The sequence below is a fragment of the Candoia aspera genome, chromosome 3, assembly GCF_035149785.1.
Source record: "Candoia aspera isolate rCanAsp1 chromosome 3, rCanAsp1.hap2, whole genome shotgun sequence".
Classification (NCBI taxonomy): Eukaryota; Metazoa; Chordata; class Lepidosauria; order Squamata; family Boidae; genus Candoia; species Candoia aspera.
In genome coordinates this window covers 42,428,310-42,447,318 of record NC_086155.1, presented here as the reverse complement: position 1 = coordinate 42,447,318, position 19,009 = coordinate 42,428,310, and the positions used below count along the sequence as shown (strand labels likewise).

General features: G+C 37.7%; 1 protein-coding gene across 1 annotated transcript in view; it reads right to left on the bottom strand.

The window, feature by feature from the left end:
- Positions 1 to 19,009, bottom strand: part of PLXNA2 (plexin A2) — a 483,155-nt gene that overhangs the window by 90,208 nt on the left and 373,938 nt on the right. Inside the window, exons 14-16 of the mRNA XM_063297455.1 lie at positions 12,107 to 12,243; positions 4,283 to 4,450; positions 1,469 to 1,562 (exon numbers count right to left, since the gene is read on the bottom strand). Of these exons, the coding sequence (XP_063153525.1) occupies positions 1,469 to 1,562; positions 4,283 to 4,450; positions 12,107 to 12,243 (399 nt within the window). The remainder of the gene's footprint in view (positions 1 to 1,468; positions 1,563 to 4,282; positions 4,451 to 12,106; positions 12,244 to 19,009) is intronic.

Here is a 19,009-nt window from a genome sequence, read left to right as displayed (position 1 = left end):
TGTTTTTTTTTTCTTTTTTTGTGAACCTTGTTTACTTAGAGCACCTCTGCCTTCTGCTGTTGGCTTTTTATGTGCCTTGGATATGTATGATGGGGCCTCACAATGACACAAGCACCATATGCCATCATTGTTCCCTGTTAAATGCAGTTTTTCCGTATGATAGGGCTCCATGGAATAAAACACAAAACAAACTCTTAAGGTTGTTCATGATAAGGACTCTAAAATGGAATCTACCCAATGTAACATAAGATATGATTGCATAGAAATTTTTCATGCATTTTTAAGAGTATATTGGAGATTTAGAATGTAGGGTTATAAAAAGGCACAGGATAGTGTGAACTCTTCTATTTTTTCTACAATGCTTCCCAGACCTCACAATTCCAGATAAAGAAATGAACATTTGTCTTAGGCACTGATGCTATTTTTTGGTATCTTCTTCTATAAGCTATAGTCTGCTTTAAAAAGTTCACAAAATGAGGAATGCATTCATTTTATCTTGGAAGAAATGTTTAGGCACAGAGACAAGCCTTCAAGTTAGTTGCTCCTGTAAAAATTCCAGGTATTTGTCAATATAGCAAGCAAATAACTATGTATCATCATCTTCATCACCACCAATATCTTGTCCTTCCTTCCTTCCTTCCTTCCTTCCTTCCTTCCTTCCTTCCTTCCTTCCTTCCTTCCTTCCTTCCTTCCTTCCTTCCTCCCTCCCTCCCTCCCTCCCTCCCTCCCTCCCTCCCTCCCTCCCAAGAATTCTGTCACACAAGTCCCTGCAGTTTTCTTGGCAAGGGTTTTTCGAAGTGGTTCGCCATTGTCTGCTTCCTAGGGCTGAGAGAAAGTGACTTACCCAGAGTCACCCAGCTAACTTCATGGCTAAGCAGGACTAGAATTCACGGTCTCCCGATTTCTATCCTGATGCCTTAACCACTACACCAAACTGGCTCCCATATATCACATAAATCTCATAAGAATATAGGTTTTAATTTATAGCAACTTTTGAGATTGTCTAAGCTGAGGAACTCTGCCTTGCTGAGACAGCCCTGGTATCCATAGGGAAGGGGATTATAAAAAAAGGCAAAATGGTGGATGTGGTGTCGCAAAGCAAGATCTATTATTTTTATATGTGTGTAGAAAGCCTACCAGTAAGATTCATAGCAAAGCAAGAATTTAAACTTCCATCTCATGCAGCCAAAGTACTATAGTTAATACTATAGTTAATTAGAATCATATACAAACATGTTAATGAAAATCCTATTAGAATGAATTTTGATTATTCTGAATGCAGTTCTTGTGCCCCATTAACAAAGAAGATCAGAGTTATTTTGATCTACAGTGGTTTTTTTTTTCAAGAAATTAAAGATAATTTTGAAAAACAACCAGCCCACAGCTTGCAATGTGGCCATATCGGCCAAGAATCATGTACCCACTGGGTTAAGATACCTTGCAATCTTTGGCAAAAGCAGCTACTTACATTGACAGATTCTTTGCCATTGTACTTCACTCGGATTCTGGGCTCTTGTATAACATCCAGGTTGGACCCTGTGACAGTGAGAGGTGTGTGACCACTGAAGGAAGCAGAAGACATTGGGTTAATGATGTATGGCAAGAAGAACCGGGGTATCGCCTAATGCCCATATTTCTGGCAAATACAAATGTTTGTTGATCTCAATAAGGTATTTTTTGCAGGTTGAATAGGGTAACAGAGTACATTAATATAGCATCATCCTGACTCTAGCTACAGTTGTCTCACCTGGTAGTTGGACTTTTTGGTTTCATCTGTCCCCCTAGTGGGTACTTATGTTTCCCATGTAACATTTCTTAGAGATGGTAGAAAGGAGCAAAAAGGAAAAAATCAATACCATAAATTAATGATATGTATTATGACATATGCTCCCAAGTAAGGAAAATTGGGCATTATGTAGCACTTGTAGGGGAAAAAAAACCTGACATTTGCTAGCCATTTTGTAAATCCTATGGTAACAGGAAAAAAAATGGATGCTAAGGAGATGAAAAATGAAGTGAAATGGTCCAAAGCTGTGGGGGTCATTTCCTTGCTTCAAACATTCTAGCTCAACACAGGGAGACTCATTTGAAAGTCACACTTTACCTCTAGCCTTTAACATAGCAGACATGTAGGAAAGTAATGGATAGTGGAATAATTAAAACAGGAAAGAACCAGACAAAATCAGCTGACTGGAAAAGGTTGACTAGATATTAACAAGGTTGCACATGCTAACTTTTTGGCAGTGATCTCGTACTGTTGTGCCAATTTTTTGTGATCTTTTAACATATTTTTGATTTTAGGCTCTCCAGTTCCTAAGGAAGGTCTGAATGCTTCATCCAGCCCAGTATGTTCCTTGACAGTTGCTTCTGACCAAGGTTATTCTCAGTTTCTTCTGTGACTAACTGAATGTGTATCAAAAATCTACCTGTCCCAAATCTAATCAGACTACTTCAGACTACTCCTTTTCCTACTTATGAACTAGAGAGAACTAGGATGGAAAGTGGCTGTTGTCAGTCAAATAGTTTTTGTTCTGCCTTATTTACAAACAGAAAATTAGAATATTTTTGGATATCTAGTTAAATAGGACTAAGAAGTTACTAAACACACAGTTTGTCTAAGATATTCAAACTTGCAGGTTTTTAAAGCTCTCAGATTCCTGTTTATTTATTATTTAAGATCTTCAATTCCATTTGTTTCTTCAGTATGTTTTCAGGCTGACCACAATGCTTCTAAGGATTTCTAAAGCCAGTCCAGAATCTCTTCTGAGAAACCTTCACTATCCATTTCTATATGAAAAATTCCATTTCTTTGAGTATAAAGTGATCAAGCTTACACTTCATCTTTTGCATGCAGTTCTGTGGAAGCCAGAAAAAGCTAATGGCAGTGCAAAAGCTGACCCAGGGTTTTAGAAAGTATTCAGTCAGTAACTGTACTGTAGAGTACTCTTCCACAGTATAGCTGTGTAGCTTAGGTAATCTCATGTATGAGTTTTTGTCCCCTCTTTTCGCATCAGTTGCCATTGTTTTTGTTTTATCCCTGACTCTCTAATGCTCTTAAGAAGAGGCCTTTAATGAGCAATTGTGCATTTCTTTAGCAGATGGAAGTGATCGTGGGGCTCCATTCGCTCTCCTAGAATCTCGACACAGATTGCTATAGTTGTAATTGACTCAGTAATTACAACTGAGTTAATAACTGATTTTCTAACTCAGGGAGCAGAGATGCTTTAACTGCCTTGCCATTGCATTCAGGGTTGGGCATGGGAGCCCACTATTCCAGATAGTTTGTTCTTTTGCAATAGATTGAAAAGGATGAAATGTTTTCAAATAAGTTTTTACATCTACTATTTTTTGGGTGTGTGTGTGTCAGCAAATGCAAATTATGTGATCATTTTACATATTTATTTAAGTTGTCTAGATCTTCTGAACCCAGGAAATCAGAAAATCACAGGAATTGATATGCCATACTCCTGGAAGGATCTAGACCTTTATTCATAAATCTTCTATATTTACACAGGTGGAATACATCCTCCAGGAGCTGTGAAGCTGGGTGCTGACAATGGAGAGGAAAGCAAACGAGGAGAATTATAAATTATACCTTTTTCTCTCTCGCTGGGAGCTTGGCTGTGCTGTGCTAAGTCACAGACTTTCTTTTCTGTACTGAAGGGCAGTTCTTAAACTAGCATTTATAAAGACAGTGTTGATTCTAAAGTCATCACCCATAGTGACATGGTTTCAAAATCTGAACAAAGCTTTTGTTGAATTTTAAGCATAATAATCGCTGAACAGATTTTTCCCCGCCACGACTGTGAAATCCATGCCCATCAAAATTGCACTCAGATGTGTTTTTCTTGCATGGATGAAGAACCTTCATTTATTCAAAAATAACAACAATTAACAAATATTTCATTTGTTTTAACAAGACAAAATATTTTCAGCTGATTCTAAGCTTGTTGATAATTTTTGCAAAATGACTCTAGTTCATTGAAGATATTCATGAAGAAAAAAATGTATGCCCTTTAGGTATGCTCAGTAATTATAATGCCAAATCCTTTCTGCCCAATTATTGTTTCGTTTGAATTATTTGGGTAAGAACAGGTAGTAACTTGACTGGAGGTGCGTTCTAAGCAGACCCTAGTAAAACAGTGCAAAAATCATATGGCTTTGAATAATGCTTTGAAAATTTCAACCTGGTTGAATTTCTGTTGTGGTTGGGGAAATAAGTGTGCCCTGCTTCAGGCCACTTGTTTTTGTCTTGATACCATATTATAGAAAGCCTAGTTACCTGGCTATGCTCCATTCAGGCTCAATCCGCTGAACTTTTGGATCATCAATGTATTCAAATTGCAACATGCTCTCTAGCTGGGCCCGGTCCACACTGACTGAAACATGCACTGGTCCAAGACCATGGGTAGAGGGTGCAGACACACACATAATCTCATTAATTGACCTCCTGTAAGAGACAAAGCAACTTTTCATTAGAAGAAATGGGAACAAGGAATGACACTACTTATTGAACTACTGACAACAAGAATCCTTGGGATTCATTCCAAAACAGTTGAGTGACAATCTTTGGGTGAGATATGGTGCCTTTTTAATAGATATGGTAGATATTTGATAGTCATGAGCCATGAAGACTCAGCATGAGCACTAAAGTATTTTCAGCTGAAGTCATGATTACTTCTGCATACAATAAGCATAGCTCATTTAAAGTTTGGACTGTAATTAGCTCAAGATTAAAAATCTGGTGGTGCAGTTCTCATTTTTGGGAACATGTGGCAAGGCCTGACTATGCAACCTTGGAATTTACATCTGCTAAAATAAAAGTATACTGCCAACATTTTCTTTTCTGAAGACAAAAATTGACTGAATACATTCCATGATACGTATTAATTTCATTTATTTATGCTACAAATGTATATGCCGTCTACCCACAAGTGACTTTGAATGGCTTACAATAAAAGATGTGCAAAATACTCAGTCTGGGGATGGAACATTCCAAAGAACACTGGAAGGCTCCATTTTTCCTCCATGCCCGTCTACTATTCTGGTAGTAATTTGTTGCATCTGTGTGGTCTGGAGGAAAAACAGGACACTTCGTTCCTGAAATGCAACGATTTGTACTTCTGTCTCTACTTACAATATAAATATGTATGTGTGTTTATGTATACACACACACACACACACACACATAAAAACCATTTAAAATAGCTAAAACTCTAAAAAGCCTGAAACGGCCTCTAAAAGAGTAAGTGATCTAAAAGGTGTGATCTTTCCACACCAGCTGGCAAGATCAAGAAAGCAAGATTACACCAACTTTGCTCAGTATCTTTAATGCCAGTCTTGGGATAAATAACAGAATCTTGGAAACTGCAAGAGAAATGTCCAACCCTCATTTTTACTGAGTTCATTGAGGCTGAGTTTCTATGAATGATTTGAATGCTTTTTCCCAGCTTTTTGTCATATGAGCTGAGTTGCTATTTATAAGATAAGCTAACAATGGACTTGCTTTCTATCTCTCCTTCTAAATTAGAGAAGCCCTCTCTCAACTGTAATGGGGGAGGCTTGCTTCAACTTGAACGGCAGTCTGTCCATTTGGAAGGCCTCACCAATCATATGAGCATGTGCATATTTATGTGTGAGAGAAAAAGTGTGTGTAATTTGTTGTGTGCTATATGTGTATTTGCATGTGCAAGGAAGGGAGGAGGGAAGATGGGGTAAATGTCTTTTACCTGGTTTGAGAAAAAGTGAGGGAATGACAATTAAGTATTTCCCTTCCTATTCAAAATCAACATCCAAACTGGTTTAATCCCCAGAGAAGAAAAGATTTGGAAACCTGTGCTTTTTCCACTATGTGTGTGTGTGTGGAGGGGGGGGATGGGGGAGAAAGGATAACTAATGGCAGAAAAAATGAAGTTAAATTGAACCTTCATCTTCCTTACTTGAGTCCTACTTCTGGACATAATAACTGTGGGAAAAGTCATGCAACTGCATGGTACACCTAGTTTTGCTTAGAGAAACATTCCTGGTAGGAAAATATATAGTCATAGAATGGAAGATAGGTGATTCTTGCCTTCTTTAAAAACCAAATTGTAATAACCATCAATAAACACAATAATTAATTGTGCAACTACTTGGATCAGACATGGTTCTGACATAATATAGGGTGAAGATGTATATTTAACATAGGCTTCAATTTATGCTCAGCTTTTGGCTCTTTCCATTGGAATTAAGGAAGAACAAATAAGAAAAAAAAAGGTTTTATGGGTCCTCCTCTTCAGGTTACAGGCCAGGTACATATGTCCTATTCCAAAATACTCCAGCAGTCTCCATTCTGACCTCCAATATCCTCACAATCCTCACAACCTTCTGTTGTGTCCTTGGCCCATATAAGGGTAAGGTATCTGATAAGTGTTATACCCCTACAACCCTAGGGGTGTAACAAGATTTTGTCATATCCTTAATGTGTTGTATGGTGCCATATTTGTTAAAGGGTCACACTTGACCTCCAGTATAGTGGCTTTTGTACTGTACCTTTCCCAAAAAAATAGAATATCAAGTACCATAACTTGTGGTTATATGAAGAGAATTGGAATTGATATATTGTATTTGAGAAGAAAAAAAATCCCTCATGATGCAAACTTTTTTTGAGCTCTTGGTCTGAAATAAATTGCCAACTTGATTCAAGGGATGGGTAAAGAGATTAAAGGGCAAAGAAATAGGGGATGATGAATAAATGGTAGCATGGGTGGAGGGGAATGGAAAATGTAAAAAATAAAAAAAGAGAAAGGAAGTAGGTTATGTATTGCCACATCACTGTGCAACCTGGCCATAATAAGAGACAATTTCTCTTGGGGCTGAATAATCTTCTGCCATGTCCTTCTATCTACCAGTGGCCTCATGTGAGAACAGGCATTTTAGCATGCCAGAGACCAGACTTCAGAGAAGTCTGCTTAGTCCTTGTGTAAGATCCAAAGCGACACATCACTGCTGGCAAAGAGTTACTGCAAGCTCCCTGTGATCAGTTAATTAGCTTTCTGCGCTATTACCATGTCGTCATGGTGAATTTCTCCACTCCTCCGATCAGAGGCAGGAGAATAGAAAGAAGCTGTAATTACAGTGAATCTCATTAGAAACTGCTTCATCTAATCAGTCTCCTGCACATCATGAGTACATGCCAAGTTCATCACCTATAAACCATGCAGTTTATAAAAGAAAGAAAGAAAAAAGACCATGTTATGACCTTGTATGGAAAGGAAGGGATAGACAGTATGTTGTTAGATTCTGAGAAATGTTGGTTTACCAGTTTATACGGGCAATTAGATGATATAGTGAATTAGAAAGAGTTCTTAAATATAACCATACATTTAGCAGAGGGTAATCTATTCCGAACTTTTCCTTGATCTGCATATTGAAAAAAGAATCTGAAAAAATTCCCTTGAGATACAGGTGTTGTTTTATAAATTCAAATGGTGGCATATTCCACAAAGAAGGAAATATGAAGATTAAATAATATGTGACTTAGGTGCCCACAAGAGAATCACTTGGATGACAAACTATGAAGAATGTGAAAGGAGGCTCAGCATTTGGCAGGTGACCAGGTGGACTGGTCTTATCTGGCCTTGGATGTCTGGAAGGGTGAGGATGGTTTAGGGTGGCACTGGTCTGTGGCAGAAGTTAGCTGGCAGCTTTTGGCAAAGTCCAGGCAGTGTCCTGCAGCTGCAGCAACATACCCAGAGGACAGGAACCGTCTTTCCTCATTGGTGACTTTGTGTCTGGAAGGATAAGGTGGCCATTTCCATGCTCCAAAGGGATCTGATGCTACTACTGTGGCCAGATGGACTTGTTGCAGAGACTTTGCAGTCCTTTGGAAGTTATGGCACTCTGCCTCCTAGAAGAGTAATTGAATCTTGGACTGATGGTTGGGAGGGAGACTGGTACTGGGGTGAAGGCTGATTGTGGGGCACAATGGTGGAGGAAGGGTTGGGACTTGAACCATCTATTTCATCCCCTTCCTGGGTGGGAGTTGGAAGGGGAAGTAGTGGCTTGCTTTAGGTTGGTGAGGTTGCATGCTTGTTGCCCTATCTATGATGAATATGGAGGGGGAGGGTTGGGCTTTGAAGGTGAGTGGGCTGGTTTAGAAGTGCAGAGTGTATGGTCAGAAGTACCCTGGTACTAATCTGCCATCTGAATGGGGAGGATTTGTGGTTGGCTTGTAAATGGGACTCTTGGTGACTGAGGGGAGGGAGCAGGGGGTGGGGACCCTGTTCAGAATGACCCTATTGACTTCTAGATCAGGATGAATCAGTGGAGCATCTGAGGGGTTGCTGTGTCAGCCCCACTAGATAGACCAGACCATGAAATCAACTCCATAGGATGTCTACAACTACTTTCATTGTGATTGGCTATAATAACAGAATCTTGCAAGTCTGATTTGCTGTACCTCCTCCTCCTTCTTATAGTTCAGTGAATTAGGGAGGTGCCTTTCTCAGCTACTTCTGAATGATACATGGATGTTATGGACTTAAAAAAAGTGTTTTAGCCTTTGCTTCATCAGTAGCAGAGTCTGCATATCTCCATCAAGGTTATATTCCTTACTCTCTAAATGCTGTGAGAACTACTCTCGAGACCTGGTGGATAAAATTGCTCAGGTTTGCTCTAAGTTGGACTCCATCTGAGCAAGTCCTATGAAGGCGGTTTCAGAGCTAATGGTGTGCCCCCTCCTCAAGAGACCGTCCTTGGATTCAGCTGATCTGGATAACTTTTGCCCTTCAGAGGGCTCTGGAGGAAGCTGATTATCTGGACTGTTTTCAGTCTGGATATAGACTAGGGTATGGTACAGAGATGGCTTTGTTCACACCTATCAGTTACCTGTGGCAAGCTCTGGATGGGGGTGGTGCCTCCATCCTGACTTTCTTGATCTCTTGGTGATCTTTGGTATCACTGACCATGGTATCCTGACCTGGCTTTTTCTCCAGGCATTTGAGTCCAATTGAGTGGAATCTCCTTTTCATTGTTTATCATATTTGGTTGCTATTTTATACTTTATATATTGATTGTTGTTTAATGTTGTATGGTTATTTTTTTCTGTTTATTGTTTACTTTATTGTATAGTGCCCAGAGTCACATTGTTGGGTGACCCTATACATACAGTATATGTCCCTTTCTGATACCCAAGAATAGTAGAAAAAGTACTACTCAAAGATATTCAAATATGCATTGGTTTTTTTATGCTAACATATTATGTGATACCATTGTTTGTCATGTTGGCCAACAGAGCTAATGAAAGCCATGTAACCAGTATGAGCTCTGCAAATGTCAGTGCTGCATCCCAGCATCAGCTGAGAGAGCTCCTGCATAACTTCAGATTTAAAAAAAGTTATTTGAGAAGCAAATACCATAAAGAAGAAACCTCCTCTATAGATAAGAAACGAAAAACTTGCTGTAATGTAACTATGCACATTCCTTTTTATCTGTTCCAAAGGTACAAATGAACTCTGTCCTATTAGATAAGAAGATACTAAATTGGTTAAATCAAGTTGACTCATTAACATGTCATTCCTTATCTCCCCTTTCCAATTCAGGCATAAAGTGGGTGCTGGAATATTCTGTCTCTTCAGATGCTGTAGAAAGCAGCACTAGTATGAAAGGTCTCAGTAATTCAGCTTTGGAAATGTTGGTTATCTTGCAGGCAAACTGTAAAGACGCATCAGCAAGCGGCATGCAAATCGTCACTCCCTGTATCTGATTAACCAGCATTAAGTCCAGGGTAGGGGGAACAGCCAAAAGGTGAATTCTGGCTTTCCATTTCCTTCCTGAGTTATGTCCTTAAATGTCCTATATCTTTCCAAGTAGATATTAAAATCAGAGTATATGACCAACCACCCTATCACTTTTGCTATAAATTTGCTACTTATATTTATATTCCATTTTATTTTCATCAGGAAATTTAATGTATACACAGAATTCCTACATGGTCTTCAGACCCCTGGCATCCATAGTGTGTGTGTGTCTGTGCATCAAAACAGGGAAGATGATGGGCACAAAGTTGAAATACAAGCCCCACCCCTTTTGCAATGTTGATGTACATATGAACAAAGAGGATGGTTCTTGCATCATGACACCATGGCCACAATCTTACCTGGTTTGATCCAGCCGATGCTGCTGTTTCACTCTGAGTCTGACTTGGGAGCATAGGAAGCTGCCTTGACACTGACACTGACAGGCAGGGACTCTTCATATTATCTGATGGAAATACTTCCCATCCCACTTGGAGTTGCCAGAGATGAAACTAGAAATGTTCTGTATGATAAACTCACCTAACCAGCTTCATAAAGACTTTTGCATGATATGTCTTTGGACTATTGCCATGGATATTAGAGAAAATATTAATCCAGGGTGACTTCTTCTTTTTTTTTTATGATTCATTTTGTCACCAGAGCACTGAATGCTTATTAAACATTCTTATTTTGGACTTTTATGCTTTCTTGAAATTCCTAATTCAAATGCATTGTATAGAGATTGTTGTCCAACAGTTATTACTGTTCTTTGTAGTTTGCAGAAGAAATCTCAAACCCTAATTTTTATTATAACAACAGATACAACAAAGTAATGAGTACATATGTTATTCTGTCATAACATGTATTGTTACATATATACCACTTGATATTTTGAAGTAAAGTGGTGTATATTAATATTATATTTGAAGCTCTTTATTTACTCATTTTTTTCTCAAAGTATGAGCAATCTAAATGTCTTGAAGGAGAGGACAGATTACTGTGCTGGCCCTATGGTCTTGTTCCAACCTCCAATCTGTACCGGAGACCCTGTTCCATCCATGGAGCACTCACACAATTGAGGACCCAGGTTTTATAATTTAAGGAGAACTTTCATGGATGGCAGAGGTTCTTCACTACAGATGGTTGCCCTCTATCTACATGTGAAGAATGATATAACAGGGCTGACCTAGTATACTTATAACACCTGGATTGACTATACTTCCTAGAGGAAAATTTCTTCTAGAGGTAAAAGTTGAATTATAACCTGGGTATGTTAGTGAAATCAATTTGTGCCCACATTAAGATTTTAGAGGAAGTTAATTTCTCTTTCCATGATTCTGTATTGAACATTAGTTAAATTAATCCAAGCAGTTTACCCTACAGATCTTTATAAAACCTGGACAGACTGTCATATTGTGAAAATTCTGAATTGTATCACAGATATAAAACCATACTCATAAAAAAAAACATACTCATACATTACTCAATGGTCTCCATCATAAAGACAAAGGGTTGGGTGCAAAATTAATCATTGTTAGAGGACACCCAGTAAACATTAAGTTAGTACTGACTACTTGAATCCTCTGATTTCAATCAGTCTGCTCTACAAGTCTTATTGAACCTGACATTGTTTTATATAAGTGATTATGTACAGCAGAAGGTTATTTTATTCATAGATATTTAATTGATCACCACTGTAGCATGTCATTCATACAAATGCACAAAATTAGAATTTATAAATTAATGGTACTGCAAGTTTAAGTAGACATGACAAAAATATAGTAAGGCTTTTTTGGTAAGAAGTAACAAGAGAGATATATTTTTACCACTTTAAAAGAATAGAGAAAATGAAACATAGATTTGTGAGTTCCAAAACAAAAGAAAAGTAAAGCTTCATTCTTAATTTCTGTCACTCAACCCCTTTCCCATCACAATGGGTGGCACGCACAGCTTCTGCTTTCATAGTTACAATAACAGTAAGAAAATTGAAAGACATGTCTGTTTTTTTTTCTTTCACTCTCTTTTAATTTTGTGCTGAGAAAAAGTGGGTTAGAGAGCATGTAAAGGGATTTGAACAACAGAATATGCTTGGGACTTGGGCTAGAGGCAGGATTTTGATATAGAGAAGTAAGGCAATAAATAAAATTAATCAGCATAAACTCAGTTCATTGTTATAAGTATTAATCACAATCAGCAACAGCATAGTTTAGGTGATTTATTAGAGGTTGGATGTTTAAAGCTGGTGTGGCTTTAACATTGCCTGTGGAAGTACACTGAAGTTTATTTAGAACATATACTCATATAAACTCACCCCCCACAAGCCCTCTTACCCATAAAACTCGCAGGTCTGATTACCCAACAATACCGACACACTGCTGCCAGCTCCCAGAAAATGGCCAGTAATGGTCACCATAGTCCCTCCTGACTCTGGTCCACGGCTGGGACTCAAATAACTCACAGCAGGATTCTTGGGAAGGAAAACAAAACAAAACAAAATAAAACAAGTTCAGTTGTTTTGCTGTGATGTTATTCCAGTTGACAGCAAGACAAGAGAGATCTTTAGGTGCATGACTGAAATAGATGAACATATAATCCTAGCACTAGTTAATTTTTTATTACTTTTTTTAGCACTTTTTTATTATGGTCACTAACCAGATTGTAAAACTTAACAAAGTAGATTTGTTTCTGTTTCAAGTAAAATAAAATACAAATATAAAATTATAACAATACCATCTAGGTGATCAAGGCATATTAAATTTTTACAGATAATATAACAAATTTTCTGCCACATTCAAGGAAACTGAATTGTACTGGTTTGCCAGGAATAGCTGCATATATAATATTTCAGAATTGTCTGGGTACTTCACCAAATAAGGAGTTATGAAACAGGCCCGTGTATCCTTATAAAGGACACAGTATATCAGAATATAGGTTATAAATTAAATGGGGCCTTCTCCACAAAGGCACAATAACAATATCACCAGACTTTGAAAATTTCAGAAGGAAGCTTAAGATCCTGGTGATATTCTCATCTATACTACAAATCCATAAATGAAGACCAGAAAGGGAAAAAAAATATACTGCAAGTCAATGACTGGCTATGCAAATGGAGTCAACAGGATAGTTTCTGGAAACATGGTCCGGGGTATCTAGATGATTGACTCCCCAAAAGAACTGGTGAAAATATGTTTAGCCAAAGTATAATAAGCTTGTTAGGAATATTTAAATGGAATATTGGGGGGAGTAGAAATGGAAATCCTGAAGAATCTCAGATGAAAACTTATGAATTGTTAAAAATGGCCAGTGCTGTTAAAATGGGTTCTCTTAAACTACTCAAAGAAAAATCAGAAAGAACATTGATTCATAAAATTCATGGCCTTTGTTGTCTATGCCTTAATGATCAAAATATGATATGTAAATAAGATGAGTTTGGTTTAATAGGTATAACAGAAACTGGGTGGAATAAATCCCATGCCTAAATATGGCAGTATTGAAAGTATTTGTTCAAAAGAAACAAAAACAATTGAAAAGAAGAACTGAACTGTATGATAAAATACCAATGTCTATTCAGAAGTTCAAATGTAGACAGCATTTCAGTTAAAATAAATGGAAGAACAAATAAAAATTATACTTTTGTTGGTGTCTAATATTACCCTTCGAATGAAAAAGAAGATGTGTGTTATCCTTTCTGAAAGCAAATTGTATATATTTCAAAAAAATATGACTTTGCATGATGGAAAATTTTACTTCCCCCCAAATCTGTTGGAAGCTAAGTTCTGCCAACCATGTTCTTTCCATGAAATTCCTGATTCATCTTGCTGATAACTTTCTCCTTTGGGTAGTAGAAGTAGCATAAGAGGATCAGCTATTCTGGACTTGGTAGTACTAAGTAGAGAAGAGTTAGTTGAGGAACTGCATGAAACAGGAACACTAGGGAAAAGTGATCATGTGACGCTAGAGCACTTGATTTTTAAGGGGAAAATTTTGACCATAGTCAGACATGTATCTTGAACTTTTAAAAAGCAGATTTGAATGAATTCAGAACCCATGATAGTTAGAATCCCACGGCAGGAGAACCTAATACCCTTTCTAACAGTAAGAGATAGTAGAGAATAATTGTATAGATAAATTGTGGCTGTGCTTCATTAGATATGTTCCAGTAAAGGCTAAGCAGCCATCTGTCTTAGATGCTTTAATGTGGATTCTGCAATGAGCAGAGAGTTGGACTCAATAGCCTAAACACCCGCTTCCAATAGGTTTTATGGGAAACATACTACTGTGGGGAGACTAAAATTCTGCTTGAACTGTTTAGAGGAAGGGCATCTAACAAAGAAGCTTAAGAAAACATAATCCTAAATGTCACTTACCATGTATGTGATTATTGTCCTAAACTAATGGCTTTCCCTCTTCACATGTAGAAGCAAACCTCTCTGTTTTAGCATTTGATAACATCACTGTGAGAGCCAGTTTAGTGTAGTGGTTAAGGCATCAGGATAGAAACTGGGAGACCAAGGGTTCTAGTCCTGCCTTAGGCACAAAGCCAGCTGGGTGACCTTGGGCCAGTCACTTTCTCTCAGCCATAGGAAGGAGGCAATGGCAAACTATTTCTGAAAAAAACTTGCCAAGAAAACTGCAGGGACTTGTCCAGGTAGTCTCCAAGAATTAGACATGGTTGAACAGATTAAAAAAAAACCTCACTGTAGAATATTCTACATTTTTGATGACAGATGACCATGTATACATGCATGCAAACATATATAAACCTAAGAATTTTATTAACTTTGTCAGGATTGAAAAATCATATTATTTTAAAGATGGTAAGAAGAATGATCAAGAGCCAGTTCTGTAGAGTAGTTAAAGGCACCAGGCTAGAAACTAGGAGACTGTGAGTCCTAGTCCTGCCTTAGGCCTGAAGCCAGCTGGATGAGGAAGAAGGACTCCCTCAGTTCTAGAAAGAATAACTCTCTCAGGACTCTCTCCTAGTACTTTCTCAGTCCAAGAAAGAAAAAGGCAATGGCAAATCACTTCTGAAAATGCTACCAAGAAAACTGCATTGACTGGTCTAGTCAGGATTCTAGGTTGTCTTGAAGGATCTCTCCCTCCCTCCTTCCCTTCCTCCCTCCCTCCCTCTCTTTCTGTGATTTTTTTACATAAAAATACAGGAGTGGTTTATCAGGGCTTTCCCTTGCACAGTATTAATTGATGCCTTTGCCATTGTCACTAAAAAGATCATCTGCCATCAGCATCTTCCTATATTGCTGCTACCCAGTATAGGTGCCTGCTTGCTTTAGCTGGGCAACTGGGATGCCTTTCATGCCTTTGGTGACTCTTCTGGGAATTCATACTCTTGGCATACACTCCAGACATTTTTCACTCATCCCTGATGGAGTTTTTAAAAATTAATAAAAGAACTCCAAGCAGCTAACAGCAATCTTGCAGAGTAGAAGCGTGAACCAAAAAAGGAACTTGCACATTAAGCTTAATTATGTTCAGAAATAAATTCAGTCTTCACACTGTAGTTAGATGAAGAAAATAGAGATAGATACAGGTAGATTCACAGTAGAAAGCATTTATTCATCACTGGTTCTTTGTAGGCACATTTCTATGTGGAATAGAAATGTCTGCATGCAAGCGAGATGGTAGGGGGAGGAGCTGCACGCAGCACCTCCTGCTTGCAGGTCTGCCAGAAGGGCAATAGAGATTGTTAATCCCCAAGTCCAAGAAGGAGGAGGAAGTGGAAATCAGGTGACCCACAAGGACAATAGAGATGCGTTTACTAGAGAGACCCCCTTATGCTTATGAGACAATGCTGAGTTGACCCCTGATAATTCCAACAATCCTATCCTGGAACATCTCATTGTCCTCATGAAAAACCTATATACAGGTCAGGAAGCCCCAGTATAGACTGAACAAGGCAAAATAGACTGGCTCCAAGTTGGCAAAGGAGTGTGACAAGATTGTATATTCTCCCTTTATTTATTCAATCTATATGCCAAATTTATATTAAGGGAAGGTGGATTGGAAGAAGATGACCATGGTTTTACAATTGGAGGAAGAAACATCAATAACTTGTGCTATGCTGATGACACTATCCTGATAGCTGAAAATGCAAAGGTTCTGCAGCTGTAATAATAAAAGTCAAGGAGCACAGTGAAAAAAAAATAGACTAAAATTAAATATCAAGAAGACCAAAGTAATGACAACAGGTAGAATAACCAGCCTTAGAGTTGATAATGAAGCTGTTCAAGTGGTGGATAGGTTCTGCCTTTTAGGATCAACCATCAACGGTAAAGGAACCAGCAGTCAAGAAATACCCTGTAAGCTAGCATTTGGTAGAGCAGCCATGAATGCCTTGGAAAAGATATTCAAATGTTGTGATGTGTCTATACCTACAAAGATCAGAACTGTGCAAGCCATGGTATTCCCTGTGACACTCTATGGAAACCAAAGTTGGAAGCAGGATAGGAAGATTACTGATGCTTTTGAAGACTCCTGAGAATACTGTGGACAGCCAAGGTAACAAACAGTGGGATCATCAACCCAGGTTTATTACTCAAGGCACAAATGACCTGGCTCAAATTATCCTACTTTGGACACATTATGTGATGACTTAACTCTCTGGAGAAGGCTCTAATGTGGGGAAAGGTGGAAGGAATGAGAAGAAGAGGATGACCAACAGCAAGGTGGATGGACTCAGTTACAGTGGCCATGAGTGCACCATTGGAAGACCTGAAAGACCACGTTAAGGATCATGATGGAGAAAATCTATCTATGTGGTTGCTAAGAGTTGACAATGACTTGATGGCACATCATCCACCCACCCACCCACCCAGTGTGTTCACTATTATGGATGGCTGTAGAAAATTATTTTTTTATATTTGTTTTTAATTTTTATAAATAACTAAACTGTTCAGTTGTATTATAGCTCTCATCTGCTTTCCAGCAATACTCCAGCTTCATTCCCTGGATACTATCATCTTGGTGCTGTAACAATTCAATGGATATGACTGTTTTCTTCATTGTTCTCAGATCATTGCATTTTTCAGAAGGCTTCATACAAGCTGCCATGTCTCATTTAGTGATCAAACAAATCAGTGCCCTGTCTTTGAATAGATCTATTTTTTAAAAAGATATCTCAACATCAAGGAATTTAGAAATCATTAGGGAAAAAACTATATATGGAATGATCACAGACATTTCCTGCAGTTATGAGACATCTTACACTGAGATTTGAGTTTTATTCTCCATAATGATGCTCTAATGACATCGCTGTAATCTAAGCAGGTGATTGAACTCATCATAAATAGGTGCTCATCCCAATTCCTGCTTAGCTTACAGAAGGGCTCTTGTGAGTCATCATTTCTGTCTTAGTTACACTGGAATGATGATGATCATTTCCAGAGAAAAGTGCTTTAAAAACTGTAAATAAAAAAATAAAACCATTAATATTACGTAGCACTTAATGCTACATAGTTATAGTGCAAAAGTTAGATTTCTAAGGAATTTTAAATAATAGTACAGATAATAGCCACTGCAGGGCAAAGAAAACTTGAATGTATTCTTCTGTCTCATATTGCAGCCATCTCAGTCTGGACTTATAAAAAATAGACAAGCATCTGATAATATCCATTTGGCAACTGATATTTTGGACATTGTGGAAGATAAATTAGAATCAGCAGTTTAATCTTGTTGGATGCTGAAAAGGCCTTTGATATTGTTCAGAATGAATTTATGAAGTGTGTTCTGATAAGATATGGATTTCCACCATGTTTAGTTTATTGGATTATAATTTGGTACCTTCACGCAGTAGGTAGAGTCACTACAAATTGATTTGTTTCTTGACCCATCCAGCTGTATTACAGCACCTGGGATTCCCTTTGTCTCCCTTAACTTTCATCTTGTTTTTGAACCCTTAGCTTCTTTTGTTAGACAGTCTCAAGTCATTAGGATGTGGTGGTACTTGGTACTGAATTTAAATTGTTTCTATATGCTGATGATATCATAGCCATTTTGGATCATTCTGTAGTATCATTAGTAAAACTTATTGAAGTTGTACAGCAATATGATTTATAGTCTGGTTACACTAAGTTGGAAAAAGTCTGATTTATTGCTTCTGGGATCCACAATATCCATAGGCTACTGTAAGGAATTAGGATTTACAATTTTACAGACTCCATAAAATATTTGGGTTCATATTTTTGTTGAAATATACTAAATTAAAAATGTCTAAATGTATAGATGCAGTTTTAGTAGATATAATTCAATGGCCAAAAACCCTTTCATTAAATCTCTGAGGTAAGATTAATGTAATTAAAATGAATATTCACTCACAACTAATGTATATCTAAGAGGCATTGCAATGTTAATTCCTATCAGCTATTTTGCACAGAGAAACTAATTAGCATTTTTTATAGCAGGCCAAACCCCCTCAAACTTCTTTGGCCAAACTGAAATTGCCTGATATGAACACAGCTTTACCCTACCAGATTTTCAACTGTCCCATTGGGTTTTCATTTTAACAGCTATATTTTTCTGGAATGCAAACTTTTTTGAATGTAGCCTTCTTGAAGAACCCCTCTTGAAGAACCCCCTTCTTCTTTGGAGAACCATCCTCTAACCCCCTTGAAATCTTGGCTACTTTTAAAGTCCAATTATATTATTTGGAGATCTTTGTTACTAGCCTTGAAAACTGTCAGATGTATTTGGTTCTTAATAGGTAAGTGGTTAAGTTTTGATCCATAATCACATAAGAAATTGGCATAATAGGATTTGGTTCTTAATATTATTTGGTTCTTAATAAGTAAGCAGTTAAGTTTTGATCCAAAATCAAAACTTCTTACATGAGAAACTGACACTGTGGAATAATCCAAACTTGGAGATAGCAGGGAACATGTTCTGTTGGAATGCCTGGTCCAAACAAAAGATAAATACCTTAAATCAGTTGATTTTAAATGGTTGTTTTAAAGACTTTGAAAGACTCTGCATTTGGAATCTGATTTACCTAAAACATCCACTTAGCAATATATACAGTTGAAACAAGTACTGACTAAACAGTGTGTCCTGGATGCTTTAGCAGCTGCAGAGGTACCTGTAATCCTGAGGTGATGGAATAGTTGAAGTGAAACCAATAATTCAATTTTATAAAGAATTAAAAAGTAGAATGAAGGTTACCATTAGTTATATATCTGGACTGCAAAATAAAGAATTGGAATACTGAATTGTGGATATGCTGT